The 23,780-nt window shown below is 35.8% G+C and overlaps 1 protein-coding gene across 1 annotated transcript in view; it reads left to right on the plus strand.

The window, feature by feature from the left end:
* The window catches only part of nomo (nodal modulator), an 86,830-nt gene that overhangs the window by 38,664 nt on the left and 24,386 nt on the right, over positions 1-23,780 (plus strand). Inside the window, exons 17-30 of the mRNA XM_059354245.1 lie at positions 444-668; positions 2,074-2,163; positions 2,247-2,292; positions 3,180-3,280; positions 4,380-4,486; positions 5,701-5,773; positions 10,975-11,127; positions 11,464-11,601; positions 13,225-13,314; positions 13,449-13,554; positions 14,491-14,641; positions 16,787-16,964; positions 19,541-19,682; positions 21,368-21,499. Of these exons, the coding sequence (XP_059210228.1) occupies positions 444-668; positions 2,074-2,163; positions 2,247-2,292; positions 3,180-3,280; positions 4,380-4,486; positions 5,701-5,773; positions 10,975-11,127; positions 11,464-11,601; positions 13,225-13,314; positions 13,449-13,554; positions 14,491-14,641; positions 16,787-16,964; positions 19,541-19,682; positions 21,368-21,499 (1,732 nt within the window). The remainder of the gene's footprint in view (positions 1-443; positions 669-2,073; positions 2,164-2,246; positions 2,293-3,179; positions 3,281-4,379; positions 4,487-5,700; positions 5,774-10,974; positions 11,128-11,463; positions 11,602-13,224; positions 13,315-13,448; positions 13,555-14,490; positions 14,642-16,786; positions 16,965-19,540; positions 19,683-21,367; positions 21,500-23,780) is intronic.

A 23,780-nucleotide genomic window follows, 5' to 3' on the forward strand; every position in this document is an offset into this window, starting at 1 on the left:
TTTTTAAGTAATTTAGTTTTTTTCTGTCATTTTGTGTCTTTTGGGTCACTTTGTGTCTTTTTTAATAATTTTGTGTCTTTTTTGGTAATTCTGTGTATTTTGGGTCATTTTGTGTCTTTTTTTGTAATTTTGTGTCTTTTTTGGTAATTTTGTCTTTTTTTTTAGTAATTTTGTGTCTTTTTTTGGTAATTTTGTGTCTTTTTTAAGTAATTTAGTTTTTTTTCTGTCATTTTGTGTCTTTTTTTGTTGTTATAATTTTGTGTCTTTTTTTGGTCATTTTGATACTGCCTGCAGCGGCCCCCAGGTAATTTGACTTTGAGACCCCTGACTAAGGAAATATGGGTTTCCTCCTCTGCTCTCACTGGCCTGTCACTGACGTCATGTAATACCACCTCCGGCCTGCAGGGGTCGCTGCTGGCGGCGCTGTGCTCCGTCACTGACAGCGGCTCAGCTGGTCCGGAACCGGAGGCAGCGTGCTGTTGCTCGGCTCATCGAGAGATCGGTCAGCCAAAATGTTGAGAATTACGATCCGGGCAGACGTGGGAGCCCTCTGGGTTTTATTCTGTATCACCTATTCCCAGTTCCTGACTGTCTCCTCTGAAGACATAGTGGTGGCATGCGGTGGATTTGTGAAATCTGACGTGGAGATCAACTACTCTCTGATCGAGGTGAGAGTGCAAACCTCCCGGCTAGCAGCTAGCAGCTAACAGTTAGCCGCTGTATCGTAGTAAGCTAAAGCTAAAGGTTAGGCGGAGGCTGCAGATTTGTTTGAATGAAATGACAATAACAGCAGTGGCAAATATGTCAAATGTGCTTCTATGTCTCCGATATACATAAATTAAAGCATAAAAAGTAGTTTAACGGTAATTAATCTACTAGCTACTTTGCTAATTCGCCAATTGGCACTCACGGATGTCTGAAAATCTGTGTGTTAGCATAGATTAATTTAGTGTGTTAATATGTTGGAGACACGTCACTGCACACTCTTAAACCTGTCCGTCTGTCCATGAGGAAGCCTTCAGTCCTAATCCCTGCTCATTCACAGGCTCCAGGGGATTAGCCACTCGCTTAATTGGTTAAATTAACTAAACCGCAGACAGACTGGTCTGTTTGTGAATGACAGCTCATACAAACTACTCAACACATTTTGCTGTTATAAGTAAAGCAACTGAGACCGATCCGAGGTTATACTAGTTTTGGATTTTTTTTTATTTCGTTGTCAATTTTTGTTTTCAAATTAATTTAGTTTTAGTGAGTTTTTAAGAGTGTGTTTGCTAGTTTTAATTGTTTTTTATTTTTTGGAAAATGCTTAATTTTTATTTTGTTTTTATTAGTGTTAGTTTTAGTTCTTTTGTAATGGGGTATTTGTTGGGTGCGAGTCACAATAAATGTTTCCTTTATTTCCTTTGTCTGATCCATCTCAGCCCCAATAAGTTTAAGTCATAATACCAGATGGATGAAATAGATTTCATATCAACCAAAAAGGTTTACATATGAAAAAAGTTGACGAAAACGAAGAACATTTTCACTCTAATTTTTGTTAGTTTTGTAACCACAAAATACAGTTTTAGTTATTTATCTTTTTTTTTTTTTTTTTTTAAACTCTAGTTTTTACTTTTTCAGTTAACAAATATGTTTTTTCAATTCTAGTTTTCATTTTTCGTTAGTTTTCATTAACTATAATAACCTTGGACCAACCTCTACTCGACCTGAGGGCATCAGAGACAGTTCATATTTTTAAGAGCAAACTTAAGACTTTTCTTTTTAATTTGGTTATATATATATATATATCCAGTGTTTCCTCACTGCTCCACGTTGAGATGGCGCTTCCTCAGTTTGCTTTATTTATAATGGGGTTGGGTGGATGGAGGGTGTTAGCTCGTTTCTAAATTTTATTAGTAATATTATTTTCTCTCCTTTTTTATGTGAAGCACTTTGTGTTGCATTTCTCTTGTATGAAAAGTGCTATACAAATAAAGTCTGATTGATTGGTTGGTAATGGTTCAGGTTTAGCTTGTAACAAATCGAAATAGATGTAATGATCAATTTGTCTCTATTCTCTCTACTGCACAGATTAAACTGTACACCAAACAAGGCTCCTTGAAGTATCAAACGGATTGTGCGCCAATCAATGGCTACTTCATGATCCCTCTCTATGACAAGGTATGACATTCACCCCTTTGAGTGCCTTTAACTCTTTTATTCACTGATGATGATTGTAATCTATAGACATTTCTTTCACACAGGGGGACTTTGTTTTGAAGATTGAGCCTCCTCTTGGGTGGAGTTTCGGTAAGATTGTACAACAGCTGCATTATTACAATTCACCAAATATTATTTATGCAGACCAGGTTGTTTACATCAGCTATTCTCAACCTTGGGGTCGGGACCCCAATTGGGGTCGCGAGATGATTTCTGGGGGTCGCCAAAACATTTTGGAAGTCAGCTCTGTCTCCACTGTGTTAAAGTGTTCATGTGTTAATGTGTTTTTGGTCACTTAATGTCTTTTTTTGGTCATTTTGTGTCTTTTTTGGTCATTTTCTGTCTTTTCTGGTCATTTTGTGTCTTTTTTGGTCATTTTGTTTCCTTTTTTGGTCATTTTCTGTCTTTTATGGTCATTTTCTGTCTTTTGTTGGTCATTTTGTGTCTGTTTGATCATTTTGTGGTCAATTTATGTATTTTTTAGTCATTTTGTTTCCTTTTTTGGTCATTTTCTGTCTTTTATGGTCATTTTGTGTCTTTTTTGGTCATTTTGTTTCCTATTTTGGTCATTTGCTGTCTTTTCTGGTCATTTTGTGTCTTTTGATGGTCATTTTGTGTCTTTTTGATAATTTTGTGGTCAATTTATGTCTTTTTTGGTAATTTTGTTTCCTTTTTTGGTCATTTTCTGTCTTTTCTGGTCATTTTGTGTCTTTTTTGGTCACTTTGTTTCCTTTTTTGGTCATTTTCTGTCTTTTCTGGTCATTTTCTGTCTTTTTTTGGTCATTTTGTGTCTTTTTTTGGGTGATCTGAACTGTGCGTGTGAGATTCTGTTCAGTGAGCGGGGGTCGCGGACAACATGCATGTTAAATTGGGGGTCGCGACTCAAAAAGGTTGAGAACTACTGGTTTACATGATCTCACTTCCACGTCTTCTGATTTATCTTTTCTTTCTTCTTCTTGGGCTTCCCCTGTCATTAGAGCCGACCAGTGTCGACCTCCATGTGGACGGAGTGAGCGACATCTGCACCAAAGAAGAAGACATCAACTTTGTGTTCACCGGCTTTTCCGTCTCAGGAGCGGTGAGAATTCTCATTTTCTACCTCATTAATGTACACAAACCCTCTAGGAACTTATCTGCATATAGAGTGGGCTTAAGGCTCAGAGTTCTGACTGAGATTAGAAAAAAGGCTCAGCTTTAGCTTCTCACACTTGCATCAGTGCCTTTTATGTGTGTATGCAGTTAACTTTACAGTTCTTCCACTTCTTAATCATACACAATAGTAGGGTTAGGCAATATATCAATATAAAAGATATCTTGATGTTTTTTTAAATGTGATATGGAATTAGACCATATTGCATATATTGATATAGTTAAGTTTTTTTTCTTTCTTTATATATAAATGCTGCTCTTACTAGTGTTTGTCATATTTAGTTATTTTGTAATGTTCGTTATTCTTTTCTCATATAAATATAAATATTTCAGGCCATATTATGCTCTAATATGTTTCAACGGACGATAATTGACACATTTTCAGCCTTTTTTGACAAAAATACACATGACTTCTTTTTCGAGGGGTTCATTTTTGGACATCCCATAATATGGTAATTTTTTGCTATTTTTTGACAAATAGTTCTTGATCCATAAGTCCTGGGATTCGAACCAGCGATCCCTGTGGTAACAAGCTGATTTCCTAACCTCTAGGCCACAGGACACCCATATACAAATGTATTTTTCAGCTACTTTCAGACAAACTATACCACCATTGGCCTATTCTATTTTATAGGCTATTTTTATTTAAGATTTTTTTATTTTTTATTAAATGTGCACTTTATGGAGCGTTTTTAAAAAAAAAAAAAAAAAAAAAAAAAAGGTACTCCTGTTGTTGTTATGTTCCTTTAAATAAACAGTTTCAATAAATGTCATATTTGACTTTGACTGAACTTTGCTCTCACTTATTAAGATATTGGGATATATATCCTATATATCGATATTCAGCCTAAATATATCGGGATATGACTTTTGGTCCATATCGCCCAGCCCTACACAAAAGATCAGAAACCCAAGTTTTTATTTGCATCCCCAACCTCTCTGTAATCATTTTCTCACAAAAGTCAGTCTAGGAATAAATGAATAAATGTGGAATAAAGAGGAATAAATGTCTCTCTCTCTCTCTCCAGGTCCTGAGTAAAGGTCATCTCCTGGGTCCAGCTGGAGTTGAAGTCAAACTGACGCGAGCAGGAACAGACGAGAAACTCCAGAGTGTCGTCACACAGCACGGAGGGAAGTAAGTCTCTCCTCTTGTTGTTTGTTAGGAGGACGTAAGGCGGGCTGAGTCACTAACTTCTTTTAACCCTTTGATGCACAACATGGGTCTAAAGTGAGCCAACAAAGTTTTTATATTTTATATCTTTACAATAAATTCATTTCATCATTCAGTATTGCAGGTTTTCCTCAAATAACTTGTTTTTGATCATCATACATCCTAATTTTTGTTTTAGTTTCTTACTTTTTGAATAAAAACCTTTTTTTTAAAATCACTATGCTTCAGGTCATTTTTGAACCATGTTGTGCATTAGAAGGTGTTTATATGTTGTGCGTCAAAGGGGTCAATGTCACCAATTCACAAATCACCAATTTAAAACCTAACAAAGAAGACACAAATATTAACTATCCTTTTTTGTTAAATTGGTGTTTTTCCAATGGAAATTATTATTTGGTGGCTCTAATAAGTCTCAAATGTTAAAATATGTGATTTTCCAATGTAATCTGGTGGTTCTAACAACTCTTTTAAAGTTAAACCTTCAAAATAAGACAAACATAGTTACACATATACTCAAGTTGTTAATTTAGTGTATCACTTTTTGCATCACTACGCTTTTAATGCACAAGAACATTTTTTTTTTCACCCATGTGTGTAAACTTGATGTAATAATACAAAAACTATTTTTCTTCATAAAATATGAAAAGAAAAAATGGATATAATGATCTGTTGTAATAAAAAAAAGAAAGATATTCAAACACACAGCCAGCATGAAATAACATGGGAAATGAATGCAGGTCGTTTTTGACCCATGTTGTGTATTAGAAGGTGTTTATATGTTGTGCATCAAAGGGTTAAATCACTTCTTAAAACCCACTTTTATAGACTTGCTTTTATGTAATGCTTTCTATCTCACCACTCCTTTTTACTTCTTCACTTTTTACTTTTTTACTCCTTTTACCTTTTATTTTCTGTGAATGTCTTGTGTTCCTCCTCCGTCTCTTATTGTTTTTCTTTTAATGTTAGAATTGTTTTTTGCCTCATGGCATCATTCTCGTTGTGATTTACTGCTCTGTCCAAGCACTTTGCTGTTTTTAAAAGGTGCTATATAAATAGTTATTTTATTATTATTATTATTATTAGAGCTTCGCACTGGCTTTTCTTCACTAAACCTGCTTTATGTCTGTTCAAATGTTTGTTGTTTCATGGGCTCTCCTTCTTTGCTCTTTCTAACACAGGTATACCTTTTTAAAAGTACTCCCTGGAAATTATGACATCACAGCTACTCATCCCTCCTGGACTCTGGAGCAGGTTGGTACCATCAGCTTTATTAATGGCAGACTGTAGGAACATTAATGTATTTGATGTCGCTCGTTCTTCCTTCTTCCTGCTTTGTCATTTATTGTCATGAATTTAATCATTTTTGATCATATGATTGATGAGCTAGTCTTTCCTGTGAACCTATTATTCTAAAAAGAAAAAAAAAATTAATCTTGGAGACATTTAAAAACCTGTTATCAGAGCTTTTTGAGCCCAACCATATAGTTGCAAAAAATGTATATACTATTTTTAAAAGATTGTAGAACAGGGGTCTCAAACTCAAATTACCTGGGGGCCGCTGGAGGCAGTATCAAGATGATTAAAGAAAGACACAAAATGTCTGAAAAAACACTAAATTATTTTAAAAAGACACAAAGTGACAAAGAAAGACACAAAATGACAAAAAATGCACAGAATTACCAAAAAATACACAAAATGACAGAAAAAACTAAATTACCTAAAAAAGAAACAAGATGACCAAAAAACGACACAGAATTACCAAAAAAGACACAAAATGACTGAAAAAACATTAAATTACCCTTAAAAGACACAAAATGACAAAAAAATACACAGAATGACAGAAAAAAAAAATTACTTAAAAAAGAAACAAAATAACCAAAAAACGACACAGAATTACCAAAAAAGACACAAACTTACCAAAAAAAGACACAAAAATACCAAAAGAAGTAATTAAAGGGACCTTCCACACACAACACAGTAAAGTGCCATTCATATAAAACTCACATTAAAATTTCATATCTAGGTGGGGGCCACAAAATATCGTCACGAGAGAGAAGAAATCTAAGTCAATATTGCATCATAAAGCACTTTAGCTCTGCCTTCAAATTGTTTCTCACAACATGAGATTCTATTTGTGATGATAGCTGACAGGGGTGGGATGTTGAGTTAGGAAAAATATTATTAATAATAATAATAATAATAATATATTGAATTTATATAGCGCTTTTCAAAGATGCTTAACAGGGAATAAATATAGAAACAAAGAAAGATTGAAAGAAAGAAAATAAGAGAAAGAACATAAGAAAGAGAGAGAGAACATAAGAAAGAGAGAGAGAACATAAGAAAGAGAGAGAACATAAGAAAGAGAGAGAGAAAGAACATAAGAAAGAGAGAGAGAAAGAACATAAGAAAGAGAGAGAGAAAGAACATAAGAAAGAGAGAGAGAAAGAACATAAGAAAGAGAGAGAGAAAGAAAATGAGAAAGGGAGAGAGAAAGAAAATGAGAAAGGGAGAGAGAAAGAAAATGAGAAAGAGAGAGAGAGAAAGAAAATGAGAAAGAGAGAGAGAAAGAAAATGAGAAAGGGAGAGAGAGGTTCTCAGCAGCTGAAAGGCTGAGGGATGGATGGAGGCGGGATGTGTTCCTGAGGTGGAAAAAGTCTGTTTCAGTGATGTTCTTGATGTGCTGGTTGGAGGAGAGGGTCTGGTCCAAAGTGACACTGAGGTTACGGATGTGAGGAGAAGAGAGCAAAGTGGAGCCGTCAATGGAGAGGGAGAAGTTACGGGCAGATTTGGCGAGAGATATGGGATCGATGATTTTTGATGGACTAACTTGTCCAAATTAACTTCAGCGTTTGTAGTCTAGACAGATTTCAGAAAAAGGCCCTCTATAAGAAGTGAGGAGCATTTATGGGTACAAGTCGGGAACCGGCCTACTTTTCATATCTCAAGGGGGCTGAGTCCAAAAAAAATGGTTCCCAAGCGAAATTTTGAGTTTTTTACCTTCTAATTTGTATCAAATGGCCACCAAATTGCCCATCTTGCACAGTCATTGGACCATTTCCCCTTAGTTTACTTGTAAGTAGGTAATCAAGATGAGGAAATTAAGTTTCTGGATCTATAGTCTAGGGTCAGAGCAAGAATATAGTGGAGGCTCACTTTTTTATGCATATATATATATATATATATATAAAAAAGACACTGAGACTCCACTATATTCTTGCTCTGACCCTAGACTATAGATCCAGAAACTTAATTTCCTCATCTTTGATTGCCTATTTACAAAAAAACTCGGGGAAAATGGTCCAACCACCAACGGCCGCCATATTGATATGCAATGAGAAGGTCAAAAAACCAAAATTTCGCTTGGGAACCATTTTTTTTGGATTCAGCACCCTTGAAATAAGTAATGTAGGCCGGTTCCCGACTTGTACCCATAAATGCTCCTCACTTTCACTTTTTGGACAATTCTGTCTAGACTATTGTGCAGAACTCCAGATTGGTTGCATTCAGGAATTCAGCCAGACGTTTTCTCTGCAGGAACAAGCCAAACAACAATCCTTTCTCCCGGGCATGATCATAAGATAAGATAAGATGTACTTTATTCATCCCAGCAGTGAAATTTAGGTGTTCCAGCAGCCAACATACACACAACACAACACATGTATACATACAGTTGAAACCAGAAGTTTACATACACTATATGAAAAGACACATATGCTTTTTTTCTCACTGTCTGACATGAAATCAGACAATCACTTTTCCTGTTTTAGGTCCGTTAGGATTACCAAAATTATTTCTATTTACTAAATGCCAGAATAATGAGAGAAGGATTTTTTTAGAATTTTTTTTATTACTTTCTTCAAAGTCAGAAGCTTCCAAAGACATGACAGCATCATCTGGGCTTTCCCAAATTGTTTCAAGGCATAATAATGTTAGTGTATGTAAACTTCTGACTTTGAAGAAAGTAATAAATTGTCTAAAAAAATCCTTCTCTCATTATTTTGGCATTTAGTAAATAGAAATAAGTTTGGTAATCCTAACGGACCTTAAACAGGAAAAGTGATTGTCTGATTTCATGTCAGACAGTGAGAAAAAAAGCATATGCGTCTTTTTATATAGTGTATGTAAACTTCTGGTTTCAACTGTACATATTTCACCTATACAGAAAATGAGCCCACAATACATAGCCTAGGATAGAAAAAGTGGAATGGATGGTTGATGTGCATTAGAAGCTGTTACTCATAGATAACAGTTACAGCAAGTGTGTAAATATACAGGTGTGTAAATAAACAGGTGTGCAATATACATGTGCAAAAATACAGTTTGATACATACAGTATAAGCAGTTTAAGCTAAAGTTTAAATAAATATTCTTCTGTCCTTACTAAAAGGGGAGTCATTATAAAGTGCAAATGCAGTAGGTAAAAAAAGTATTCTTAAATCATGTCTCGATACAGAGAGTGCATGAAGAGGACGAGCTATTCACAGATGCTCCCATTGTCGATGTGTTTTTTAAGAGAGATGGCGAGATATCGGGGCAAAGAGGGGCCGAGTAAATCAATGTGCTATGCTCAGCTCGACAAATAAGATTTTAACCATTTCAGATTGGGAAAAGAAAAGAAAAGAACCAATTTGTGGCAGGCAATGTTGATATTGTGGCCGACCTCCACAAATAAATCAATGTATGGACAAAGCACAGACCGTTTATTGATGGTGGATGGTGTCTTTCTCTCACAAAGATGAGAAAAATAAATGAATAAAAAATAAATGCCAAAATGGGTCACCAGATGTACTTTGGCAGCTGTTAATATTCTCGGGTAGCCTGCTCAAGTAGATGGTTCATGGAAAAAAACACCCTTATTCTTCAATTTCTTGTTCATTTTAATGCCTGGTACAACTAAAGGTACATTTGTTTGGACAAATATAATGATAACAACAACAATAGCTGATAAGAGTTTAATTTAAGAGCTGATATCTAGACATTTTCCATGATTTTCTTGATAATAACCAAAATCATTATCAAAAATTACCCGCATTGATTCCCCATGTTATTTAATGCTTGCTGTGTGTTTCTGTGCTCTATCTTTTGATATCAACTTATTTTATGTTTGAATATTCCAAGTATTCTTTAAATATCTTGTTTTTATAACAACAGATCATTATTTCCATTTTGCCTCCCATACTTTATGAAGAAACAAAACGTTTTTGTATTATTACGTAGCTAACTACTTGGCTAAGTATTTAGCTAACTAGTTAGCTTAGCAAGCTACTTAGCCAAAAAGTTAGCTAAGTAGTTAGCTTAGCAAGCTATTTAGCCAAAACGCTAGCTAAGTAGTTAGCTTAGCAAGCTACTTAGCTAAAGAATGGATGTGGGTCATTTTTGACCCATGTTGTGCATTAGAAGGGTAGTGACACAAAAAGGGATTTTATTAAAAAATTAATAAAGGGAATCATAAAATTAGGATGTATGGTGATCAAAAACAAACTAATTGAGGAAAACATGTAATACTGAATGATCAAAATAATTATTTGCAAAGATATAGAACATAAAAACTCTGTCGGGTCACTTTAGACCATGTTGTGCATCAAAGGGTTTTGTTGTCATGCTCAGATTTTTCTTTACTCTCCCCAAGTACAGTTCAGATACTCGTGTTGCTCACAAAATAAACAGAAAAAGGTCCTTGTTTTAAAACGGCACATCGTAGAGTGGAGACATCTGTAACAAGAGCAGCTTTGTGACTTATATCAATATATCAATTAAATGTATGCACGTTATCCATTTTTCAGAATACATGCACTGTATATGACGTATATTCATATATTTTAGACTGCTTAGGAACTGAGTTGGAAATTACATAAATACATGGCCAAAATGAACATATCTATTTGATCAAATAATCATCTAGGGATATTCTCAAGAGCTTTAAATGATTCCTTGACCCAGAAAATGTATTTTTTGACACCAAGATTGACCTTTTAAGTGGCTTGGAAGATATACTGGTTCTCATAGACTTTATATGGGTGCCATATCCGTTCCGGAATCTTGATGAAGTGGCTCCTACCAAAAATTGAAACCTATGGTGATAGAGAGCATGTGGCAAAAATGTGGTGCTTTTGTCCGGCGTGTCCCCTTTTTTTCGCTAAGCCGCCTGACTATTAATGATTTCAGTCAGATTGGACCTGTGTCTGACATCATTTTCCTTCTCACAGTTCAGTACAGTATGATGTCATTAATACAGCGAAGAATACATGATCTCAGAGGTCTTTTTAATTCGCTATCACCTTACTGTGGAATACTTCATTATCCAGCTACCTGCTCAGCTGATAAGGTTCCCTGTCAGCTCAGCAGCTTTATAACTAATGACCTCCAGCAGTAATCTCACTGCTCCTGACACGCCCATCATTCTGACCCTCACTCTAACTGCCGTGTTGACCTTTGCCGTCTTCCTACAGAGCGCCACCTCAGTGCTCGTCTCCAATGCCAACGCCCCGGCCGCCGACCATCTGGTCGTCGGGGGTTACGATGTCTCGGGGGAGGTCCGCAGTGATGGAGAGCCCATGAAGGAGGTCACCTTCCTGCTGTACTCAGCCACAGTCAAGAAAGAGGTAAACTGACGTTATTAAACCCTCAGGGCAGGCTGAGCGCAGTGAACATTTTCCGAAAGTATGATTCAAATTTTTACTCTCATTTTCAAGTTCATACTTGTATTTGGGGTTTCGACATGCAAAAATGGCAGAAAATGCTGTTTTCAGCTTCTTAAATATGGAGATTTTAGTGATTTTATCTCATGTGAAGCTGAATATCTTTGGGCTTAGACTGACAAAACAAGGAATTAAAAGACATCACTGTGAACAAAAAAAACAATTGAAATAACTTTTTGTTCCGATTTCAAACCGCAGAACTTAAGTTATATCACTACATATTAAATTGCTTGTTTTCAGGACGTCAGTGGCTGTAACTCGTCCCCAGTGGAGGGGGCCGACTCTGGAGACAGCTCCCTGCTCTACCTGTGCAGCGCTCTGTCCAGAGAGGACGGCGTCTTCAGCTTCCCGTCGCTGGCCAGCGGAGAGTACACCGTGGTAAGCTTTCTGTTAAAAAGCAGAAGAAGGCTGTTGTCATTTATCTCACTCCCGCTTGATTTGGTGACATCTGTTACCATGGTGACAGTAAGTGCAGGAGCAAACACTCCTGTAGCACATATGTCTCCCCTGTAATTGTACAGGACTGGCAGAGCAATTAGAACCGCCAGGCCAAAAGAAAACTGAAGCCAAATATCCTTTCCAGTGTTTCCTCTATAATCATTCAGCAGCGGTGCATCGCTGTAGTTCACATGTATGTAACAGCAGGCCAGTAAACTGCTAGTCAGTTGAACAGGTTGTACATAATTTGTCAGCATATGGAAACTAAATTTACATTTACATTACGTCATTTAGCAGATGCATTTATCCAAAGCGACTTACAGGAAGAAATAAGGCATTTTCTGTTAAAATAAGTGCTGTGCAGGGAGTCTAATCTATGTCGATGCGAACAATGGTTCATCTGGATTTTGAAAAGTATCAACAACAAATTTTTAGTGGTAGAATAACACACTACACTATTTAAACCTGATCCACTGTCAAAATTCTGAAATTTACCGTGTCTGCCTTTATAGACACATTTTGGATTAACTATTGTGGTTAGAACCAATGCAGTGACATACAGTTAGGGATGGGTACCGAATTCGGTACTGTTATAGGTACCAACCGAATTCCGTCGGTACTACGAGTACCGATTCATGTAAAATCAAACGGTACCATGTTTCGTCTTTGATTAACAAGCGTGCTGACGATCGCACTATTTTTTATTTACCTCCTCGTCTGGTCCTGTCTGCTCACCGCGGCCACTAGCTGCTGCCCTCTTCCACCCCAGCGCAGAGACCAACAGCCGGCTCTAGGCCTGCTAGCCGCCAGCTGCTATCTCTCCAATGTCTCTACCCGGGCTTGGCCTTCGTCTGCCTCCAGATTGGACCTTCCTTACTCCGTTTGCTCTCTCCATCCTTCTGTAGACCAGTCATTAACAGCTAGCAGCTAGCTGCTGCATCTCTGGTCCTCTGCTAATACTCTGCTCTTCAACTCAGGAATATTTCCTGCCACTTTACTCCAAACTGCCTCGCTGAAATTAAAGCCCGACTCAACTTTGTTTATTCCAACCATGCCATACCCACAATACTGTCTGACCGGTGCTCCGCCGAACAGCTACGACGTCATCACAACAAATCACACGTGCACTTGCAACTTTTTTTTTTTTCTCCTCCGTGCACTTGCAACCTGAGACCGCTCCTCTGCATCCTTTGATAACACTGCAACCTTCATTTTAATGACTGCTACAACTAAGGGTACACTTGTTTGGACAAATATAATGATAACAACAAAAATAGCTCATAATTGCTGCATAATTGCTGCATTAATTTAAGAGCTGATATCCAGCCATTTTCCATGGTTTTCTTGATAATAACCGAAATCATTCTCAAGAAAACCATGGAAAATTGCTAGATATCAGCCCTACTAGGTAATGCAGAAAAATGCAGACAGATTGGTATCAGATGTGGGGTTTGATTTCATCACATTGTAACTTTTAACTGCACTGACAGCGGCCCTGCTTCTCTCTAACGTAAACAGTGTTTCTGCCTCTAATTCTGCCTCTCATCAAATCCTTCCCTGCAGGTGCCGTTCTACAGAGGAGAGAGGATCACGTTTGATGTCGCTCCTTCTAGGATGAACTTCAAGGTGGAACACAACAGTTTGAAACTGGAGGTAAAGACTCAAATGATGTCTTTTGTTTTTCAATATGAAATGTAATATTTGTCATTATATTGTGATGATGACTACGTTTTAAGCATGGTGCTGAATTCTGACACGTCATTCTGTTTCTGTTGCTCGGCCTGCAGCCCATCTTCCGGGTCATGGGCTTCTCTGTGACGGGCCGAGTCCTCAACAGTGTCGGAGGGGAGGGCGTCTCTGATGCCACAGTGTCCCTCAACAACCAGATCAAAGGTGGCCATACCATGACCCTCACTGCTTTAGATGCATCTTAAAAAGCATAAAAAATATCCAAACACAGGGTTCATACGGGTGCTTGAAATCCTTGAAAATGCTTAAATTTAAACATATTTTCAAGGTTTAAAAAGTGCTTGGATTTTGGATAAAGTGCTTGTAAATGCTTGAAATTCTTACTGTATTTCTCTTGCAATCTGACTATATCCATCTATAGACTATAGATAATCACATGTTCAATGTAAAAATAATGAGTAGCCTATCTGAAATGAAGACCGTTCCTCCTAAAAGTGTAATACCATCGCTGTTTCTATGGTTAACCCTTTATCAGGCGAAGAACCGTATTTGGTAACTTTAGCGGATATCCAAAATAAAAAATAAAAATATTTTGAGAAAAAAGTTGCAAATTTACTAGATTAATGTGGCAGATCTACAAGAAAAAAAGTTGCAGATTTAAGAGATTTAAAGTAGCAAATCTGCGTGGAAAAAAAGTCACAGATTTATGAGAAAGAAGTGGGGAAAAAGCAACTTTTCTCACAGATTCACCACTTTAAATCTCTTAAATCTGCGACTTTTTTTCTTGTAGATTTGCCACTTTAATCTAGTAAATTTGCAACTTTTTTCTCGACCCCATTTTGATATCCACTGAAGTTACCAAATGTAGTTATTCACCTGATAAAGGGTTAAGTGAAATCTCCCCCTTTTAGTATGCAAGTACTCATCTAAAACATGCAATTTACAACAGGTGTAAGATACTGGAAAAGCTTGAAAATTGAGCTTGAAAGTCCTAAAAAATGCCTGAATTTGACCACTGTTAAAGTGTACGAACCCTGCAAACATTTATAGTCAATTTGTGCATTCAGAGGTTCTCATTATGAATTATTATTATTTATTGTTTTCACACTGTAGCTGCTAACGTTGCTCTTCTGTCCTCAGTGATCAGCAAAGAGGATGGATCTTTCCGGTTGGAGAACATGACGGCTGGTACCTACACCATCCGGGTCAGCAAGGAGCTCATGTTCTTTGAGCCAATCACAGTGAAGATCGCCCCAAACACGCCCCAACTTCCTGACATCATCACAGCAGGGTACGTCCAGGCCTGTCACCATAATTACTATATCGACTTATCGTTCAGATGCATCTCAATAAATGAGATTATCATAGAAAGTTTATTTTTGTCAGTAATTCAATACAAAAGGTGAAAATAACATATTATATAGATCCATTAGACACAGAATGAAACATTTCATGCCTTAATTTATTTAATTTCTTCTAATTATAATGATTATGGCTTACATTTAATGAAGACCTAAAATTCAGTCTCAAAAAAAATTTATATTACAAAATACCAATTCTAAAAAGTGTTTAATATGGAAATGTTGGCCTCAATACTTGGTTGGGGCTATTTGACTGGAACTACTGGAAATGGACTTTTCCATCATATTATTTATTGAGATGCACCTGTAAAAATGGACGCAATAGTTTTTTCTGGACTCAATATATTGTCGTTTTTGTGTTGTCTTTAAAGTAAAACTGCTAATGTTTGACAGGCAGTACGAATTGCTGAAAAAAAACTATATTTCCCACGCAGCCATTCAAGCTGTTTATATTTAATTTTTATAATAAAATAATATAATACATGCAATGTTTTGTTAACAGAGCCTAAAAGTCTATTTTCTTTGTTTTGGTTGTAGTTTTTTTATTTGTTTATCTACGATATTTTAATATTTCTTTTCCACATTTCAATTCTAATGTTTGATATTCTCAAGATTAAAAAATGAATTGTTGTGGAAAAGGATGTGCTTATTATGCTCTAATATCGTTATAAAACTAAAACAACATCGATACAACAATACTATCGTTCATCCTGATAGTTTCTGAGAAAATATATCGTCCTTAAAACATTTTGTTATCATGACAGGCGTAGGTTAGCCTGGGTATACCCAGACTGCCTTGCACGCTCGATTACGTTTCCAACTGCGAAAGGGTCTGGTGTCTATAGCGGATTCTTAGTCCTGTTTTAGGGATCCAATCACAGAACGGGGAGGGACGGCAAGACGATGACGCGTATTCTTGGACAGGCGGAAATCTTGTAGTTTTGTAGTTTTCTTACGGATCCAACATGGCTGCAGCAGAAGCGAAACTCTCTTTACCTGTAGATGGTGTTTTAAATAGTTTAGAGCCAAAGTTTGTTTTAAAAGAAGAACAACGTTTGACTTTACACTCCTGTTTCACCACCAAAAACGGATGTTTTAGCCTTGCTTCCAACAGGATTTGGCAAAAGCCTAATCTACCAACTAGCCCCGCTACCGCTCGCTGCTGTAACCACGGTGATCTGGCTACGAGCCGGGGGACAGTGGAGCCCCCAGAGACCCCTAGCAGCTTGTCTATTGACCATAAAATCAGTGGATGTGTGTGGCTGAATAACATGAGGGGGGATAAGGCGTAAAAATAAATAATCTTGCAGAAAGTTAGAACTGGAGAAGCAAAGCAGCAAGCAACACTCTCTCACAGACACACACACACCAACACTGCCGGTAGACTGTGAGCTGAAACTACAGAGCAGCCAGAGTCAGAACATGCTGCAGGAAAACTTTGCAGAAGCAGAATTGAGCATTTTAGTCTCAAAGTAGAGATGGGCTAGTCTGGCTATGTAAACATCAGTCGTCTTCTTGCTCGATGCTTCCTCAAATTTCTGTCGCTCTACATACGTCATCTGGTATAACTGATACGATTGGCTAAGAGCTACCATTTAGGTTTTTTTCAGTCATTTTGTCTCTTTTTTTTAAAGTAATTTAGGGTTTTTTTCAGTCATTTTGTGTCTTTTTTGGTCATTCTGTCTTTTTTAAGTAATTTAGGGTTTTTTCAGTCATTTTGTGTCTTTTTTGGTCATTTTGTGTTTTTTTTCTGTCATTTTGTCTTTTTTTTGGTTTGATTTGATCCAAAACTTATTTAAAGACAAAAACACATTTAAATATCCAAGATTACTGTGAAAACTAACCTCAGACGCTTTTGATAGACATTCGTAGCGCCCAATAAACGGCTCTGGAGGATTGTAAACCACGCCTCCTCTACGGAGAAATGAATAGCAGGTATCCAGACTAGATCTCCTTTGTGATTAGTCTGCTGTTAGCCAGGCTAGGCCTAGCTATGTCTGTTCCAAAAATTCAGCTTCAAGCTTGGTTTTCACATCACCACATGGGTTTATCTACGTTCTGTTGTTCCCACTCAGGTTCAGTGTGTGTGGTCAGATCTCCATCAGCCGGCTGCCTGAAGGCATGAAGCAGCAGGGGCGCTACAAGGTCTCTCTGACCTCGCTGGGCCAGGACAAGACCTGGAGCAGGACCATCGACTCTGATCCCCAGGGAGGCTTCTGCTTCCAGGCCAAACCTGGAGACTACAGCGTGCATGTAAGACTCAGCAGGCTCTAGTTTTTATACTAGTGAGGACTTTATCTGCCGGCTTAAACTGCCGGAGCCTTTTAGTCATTTAAGCCTCTGAGCAGTTTCAGGGTTGTTTTTTATTTTTGCTCCCGCCACATTTTACTCAGTGTGACCTCGTTTTTTCCACTGAAATATATAAGTGCTGCGCCTCCATGGAAACAGCACAATCAGGCTAGAAGCAAAACACTCAGACACTCAGAAGTGTCTTTGGTGCAATATAACAGTTATAATGCCATCATTCTAGAAAAAGGAAAAAGCAAGTTGAATTCTTTTTGACTGCTTTTCAGTCAAAGTTTAATTGAACTTTTGTCACTCCACTGCTTGTCTGTCTGTTGTAAAACAACTTTTAAATGAGACATGTGGAATGAAGTGATATTCATTGAAATGTCACTATTTCAAGCTTCGATTTGGTTATTTTTCCTGATGAAAGTGTTTGTCGGACATGATCTGTTCAGTGACTCAGAAATGTGAAAATGGGACAATAATTTCTCTCTTTACAGTTTCTGGCAGTGATAAATGGCACATTAAAAAAAGAAAAAAAAAATATATATATATCTTTCAAACCTAACTTCAAAATGTTAAACGGAAGAAATTAACTCACATGCTGTGCTACCATATGAAAAGGTAGATCTCAGTTTAAATGGGGTCTTTTTTTCCCACTAATTCCATAGGATCCCTAGCTGACTCTGCTGAATTACAGCTGGAAGTCCAATATTCAGATTTCTCTCATTTGACTGGAATATCTCAAAACCTAAATTTAGTTTTCCTGCATTTTAGTCTCCAATTAAATGGACCGTCAATACTTGATTTCATTTGTTCCATATTTGTCTATTTAAACCATAACATGGAAGATAGTAGGTCGTGTCAAAAGTACTGCCTAAATGTTTTATAGACATTTAGAAATTATCCTGAATGAGTGAGTAGTATCTAGATTTTAAGGTTTATTCCCAGAGACATGATTGGCTTCACTACTTATCTAGTTTAGGGCTGGGCGATATGGACCAAAAGTCATATCTCGATATATTTAGGCTGATTATCGATATACGATATACATCCCGATATTTTTATCGCAAAGTGAGAGCAAATGTTCAGTCAAAGGCAAGTATGACATGTCACAAGTAGTTTTATTGAAACCGTTTATTTAAGTGAACATAAATACTGTACAACAACAGGAGTACCTTTTTTTTTTTAATATTTTTTTTTTTTCAATCAAAGCTCCATAAAGTGCACATTTAAATAATAAAATATATTAAATCAGGGATGGGCAACTGGAGGCCCGGGGGCCGCATACGGCCCGCACCCTCACTTGAAGTGGCCCTCAGTACAACTACATGCATTTGAGCATGAAATCTTTAAAGTGCAGTGTAAAAATGCACAAAATTACTTCTTGAAATTAATGTTGTTCTGCTGTTCTTGCACTGAAAAAAAAAAAAAATCACAGTAAGTGGTTATTTTTTATTTGCTTCAAACCTTTTGTATTCCTATTTATACTGTTAAACATGCATTTGAGCATGAAATATGTTAAGTTACTGCACTGTAAACATATTTAAAATTGCAGTTTCATCATATCTGGTTAAGTGCACGGTCCTATATGTGGCCCTGTGATAGTGAACATGAAGAACTGTGGCCCCCTCCAGCATTTAAGTTGCCCATCCCTCTCTTAAATAAAAATAGCCTATGAAATATAATAGGCCAATCTTTTTCTAAAATAAATATATTTATATGAGAAAAGAATAACGAACATTACAAAATAACTGAATATGACAAACCCTAGTAAGGGCAGCATTTATATATAAAGAAAGAAGAAGAAAAAAAAGAACTATCGATATTTGCAATATGGTCTAATTCCATATCACAAAATTAAAAATGTGTCAATATATTTTTTATATTGATATATTGCCAAGCCCTACTAGTAATCAGTGGTGGAAGAAGTATTTAGATCCTTTACTTAAGTAAAAGTACTAATACCACAGGGTGAAATTACGCCACTACAAGTAAAAGTCCTGTATTCAAAACTTACTTCAGTAAAAGTACAAAAGTATCAGCATCAAAATGTACTTAAAGTATCAAAAGTAAAAGTACTCTTCATGCAGAATGGACCCATTCAGATTGTCCAAACATATTCCAAATACTGTTTATTATTGGATTGATATAATGATGCATTTATGTAAGCAGCATTTAATTTGATCAATATAGGGCTCATTTTAACTACTTAATATACTGTTCTGAGGTTTAATTAAAAAAAAAACGACCCAAGTTTAATCACTTTAAATGTATTTTTATGTTAAATCTCGACCTGAAAAGTAACTAAAGCCGTCAGCTAAATGTAGTGGAGTAAAAAGAACAATATTTGGCTCAAAATGTAGTAAAGTAGAAGTATAAAGTGACATAAAATGGAAATACTCAAGTAAAGTACAAGTACCACAAAATTGTACTTAAGTACAGCACTTGAGTAAATGTACTTAGTTACTTTCCACCACTGCTAGGAATCCCATCAAACTTTTCTCTCTCCAAGGTAACTTTGGTTGTATTTCCATGTCCAGGTGTCTCTCCCGGAGGCGGAGGTGAAGGCGGGCCTGGCTCTGCAGCCTCAGGCCCTGGAGGTGTCCCTGGTGGACCGGCCCCTCACAGACCTACTTTTCACCCAGTTCATGGCCTCCGTCTCTGGAAAAGTCTACTGTTTAGGTACCAGCTTGGTCATTTACACACATTTGTCATTGTCTCAATTGTGGCCTCAACCAAGGTTATAATAGTTTTGGATTTTTCATTAGTTTTAGTTTTATTTTCGTTGTGAATTTTTGTCTTCAAATTCAGTTAGTTTTAGTTAGTTTTTAGAGTGAGTTTTCTAGTTTTAGTTTATTTTTTATTTTTTGAAAATGCTTAGTTTTAGTTTAGTTTTTATTAGTTTTAGTTTTCTGTAATGGGCTATGTTTTGGATGCCAGATTGAAAGAGGTCATAATAAATTTTGTCTTTATCTCCTTAAGTTTATCATCTCAGCCCCAATAAGGTTATTAACTCTTACAGTTCTGGGTGTTTTGAATTTTGGTTCTAGTGTAAACATCCCAGTCTCAGTAAACATATTTACCATGTGTTGCATGTTAAAATAGAAACACTGAGTTATGAATGAAAAAAGTTGACAAAAACGAAAACTAAGGACATTTTCACTGTAATTTTAGTTAATTTTAGTTAGTTTTGTAACCATACAATACAGTTTAAGTAAGTTATCGTTTTTTTTAAAACTCTAGTTTTTATTTTTATTTCAGTTAACGAAAATGTTTTTTCAATTCTAGTTTTCGTTATTTCGTTAGTTTTAGTTTTATTTTCGTTGTGAATTTTTGTCTTCAAATTCAGTTAGTTTTAGTTAGTTTTTACAGTGAGTTTTCTAGTTTTAGTTTAGTTTTTATTTTTTGAAAATGCTTAGTTTTAGTTTAGTTTTTATTAGTTTTAGTGTTAGTTTTAGTTTTTTTGTAATGGGCTATGTTTTGGATGCCAGATTGAAAGAGGTCATAATAAATGTTTCCTTTATCTCCTTTGGTTTATCATCTCAGCCCCAATAAGGTTATTAACTCTTACAGTTCTGGGTGTTTTGTATTTTGGTTCTAGTGTAAACATCCCAGTCTCAGTAAACATATTCACCATGTGTTGCATGTTCAAATAGAAACACTGAATTATGAATGAAAAAAGCTGACAAAAAAGAAAACTAAAGACATTTTCACTGTAATTTTAGTTAGTTTTAGTTAGTTTTTTAACCACACAATACAGTTTAAAAACTCTAGTTTTTATTTTTATTTCAGTTAACGAAAATGTTTGGTAACACTTTACAATAACCAACTTAGCGATGTTTATAGATGGTTTATAGACCAGTTATTAACCATATTCACAGTACTATACAAATTTAATCTTTAAAAGTTTTCAACCAATTTCTTAAAGGTATATGAATCATTTCAAAAATCATTAACATACTTAATATGGTGTTAAAATGTTAAAATGAGTGCAACTAAAACTATTAATAAACTATTAATTATAATTTAATTGTTTGTTGATGGTAAAGTAACTATAAACTGACATTAATATACAATCTATTTGTCATTTATAAATTATGTAGTTAGTTAAACATGAATAAATTATGTATTTACCATCCTAAATGGCCTATATACGGTTTATAAATGATGATTAAACATTAATAAACTATCTGTTTACCATTTATAAATGATGGTTATTGTAAAGTGTTGCCAAATGTTTTTTCAATTCTAGTTTTCATTATTTCGTTAGTTTTAGTTAACTATAATAACCTTGGCCTCAACCCCATAAACTCTGAGCACTTTGTGTGGTTGTTTGTTGACATGTGTGTCCTCTGGTCGTCCTGCAGCGTCCTGCGACGACCTGTCCGTCACGCTGCAGCCGGTGAGCCGGCAGGGAGAGAGGAGGAGCGTGGCTCTGTCTGGCAGCGGAGACGTCCTCAGCTTCTCCTTTGATGACGTTTTACCAGGAAAATACAAAGGTCAGAGTTCACCATCAATAACACTGCTGCTCTTTTCTTAATAACAATAATATTAACCCTTTAAGACCCACCATGGACCAATTGTTGCCCTTTCTAGGTCACCAGTAGATACCACATCATCAGGAAGCTGCAAACTAATTTGAGACAGCTCAGTAGAGTTCACAGAGGCCACTTATGAGATCATTAGCTGTGTTTCCTTTAGGGCATGGGTCTCAAACTTGCGGCCCGCGGGCCAATTGCGGCCCTCGTGATGATATTTTGTGGCCCCCATCTTGATATGAAAGTTTAATGTGAGTTTTATATGAATGGCACTTAACTGTGTTGTGTGTGGAAAGTACCTTTTTTTGGTAATTTTGTGTATTTTTTTCATAATTTTGTGTCTTTTTTTTCATAATTTTACTTGAATTTTGAGTCTTTTTAAAATAATTTTATGTCTTTTTTAATAATTGTGTCTTTTTAAAATAATTTTGTCCTTTTTTAGTAATTTTGTGTCTTTTTTTTGGTAATTTTGTGTATTTTTTTCATAATTTTGTGTATTTTTTCATAATTTTGAGTCTTTTTAAAATAATTGTGTCTTTTTTAATTATTGTGTCTTTTTAAAATAATTTTGTCTTTTTTTTTGTAATTTTGTGTCTTTTTTTGGTAATTTTGTGTCTTTAAAATAATTTTGTGTCCTTTTAAAATAATTGAGTGTCTTTTTTGGTAAATCTGTGTCTTTTTTGGTCATTCCGTCTTTTTTAAGTAATTTAGGGTTTTTTTCAGTCATTTTGTCTCTTTTTTTGGTCATTTTGTCTCTTTTTTTAAGTAATTTAGGTTTTTTTCTGTCATTTTGTCTGTTTTTTGGTCATTCTGTGTCTTTTTTAAGTAATTTAGGTTTTTTTCAGTCATTTTGTGTCTTTTTTGGTCACTTTGTGTCTTTTTTTGGTCATTTTGTGTTTTTTTTCTGTCATTTTGTCTTTTTTTTTTGGTTTGATTTGATCCAAAACTTATTTAAAGACAAAAACACATTTAAATATCCAAGATTACTGTGAAATCTAACCTCGTGCCTCTTCGGGGGCTAAAACAAAAACATTGAACTCCTTGACGTTATCTTACAGAATCATCTCACTTAGTTAGTTTTACCATCGACAGGATCAAGTTTCTTTTCGTCCTTTCAAAATAAAAGCGTTATCAAAACAGGCCACACCAGCGGTCCCATGGGCTTCAGAGGGTTTCACATTGTGACATTTATTCTTTTATTCCTTCCAACAATGTTTCATTTGTGGTTCATTCGAGCCATTATAAATAAAAAATGTGTTGTGGTCATTAGTTGCAGTTGTATAAATGAACGTTTAAGGAGAGAACAAATATTAAGTCAGCAGAAGAGTTTTGACTGTGAGAATTCAGGCCAATATAAACTGATTCCTCCATCTTATGTACATTTCTCCTTCAGAACTCACACTAATGACTCTCTGACGATTGCAGGGAAATCAATTAGTAATTACCAGCTTCCGATCATAATTGATATTTAGCAGCAGCTTCCAGGGAGAACACATTATTCAGCCAGTGTTTCTGTACCTTCTGGTGCTGCATCCATCTCACTCGCTGCTCAATACACACAATCTGTTTTGTGTGCCTGCAAGCTGTCTATCTGCACACACAGCACATTTTGAGGCGTGTTTACTCAGCTTGTAGTGTAGCCAGGCCCGGGCAGAGCAAGAAGTTTACTTTCTTAAGCGTTTGTTAAAAGATGAGATAATTCTGAGGTGGCAAAGCTAGGCCTGTCACCATAATTACTATATCTACTTATCATTTGATATATGTATATATATATATATATTCGACTTAAAAAAAGACACAATGACTAAAAAAAGATACAAAATGACTAAAAAAAGATACAAAATGTCTATAAAAAGACACAAAATGGCTAAAAAAATGACCAAAAAAAAACAAAGACACAAAATGACCAAAAAAAGACACAAAATTTCCAAAAATGCCAAAAATCCCCACAAAATAACTAAAAAAGACAAAACAGACACAAAATGACCAAAAAAGACACGAAAATGATTAAAAAAATGGACAAAATAGCCCAAGACTCCATAGAGTTAAAGTGTTGTGCAAATGTTGGACAGGCAGTACGAATTGCCAAAAAAAAACCCCTATATTTCACAAGCAGCAATTCAAACTGTTTATATGTTATTTGTAGTATACTTATTAGTATAATTCTTTACGTTTTATTTATCTGGGATATTTTAATATTTCTTTTCGTCAATCCAATTCCATTTTTTGATATTCTTGAGAT

Source organism: Centropristis striata, chromosome 1 (genome assembly GCF_030273125.1).
Source record: "Centropristis striata isolate RG_2023a ecotype Rhode Island chromosome 1, C.striata_1.0, whole genome shotgun sequence".
NCBI lineage: Eukaryota > Metazoa > Chordata > Actinopteri > Perciformes > Serranidae > Centropristis > Centropristis striata.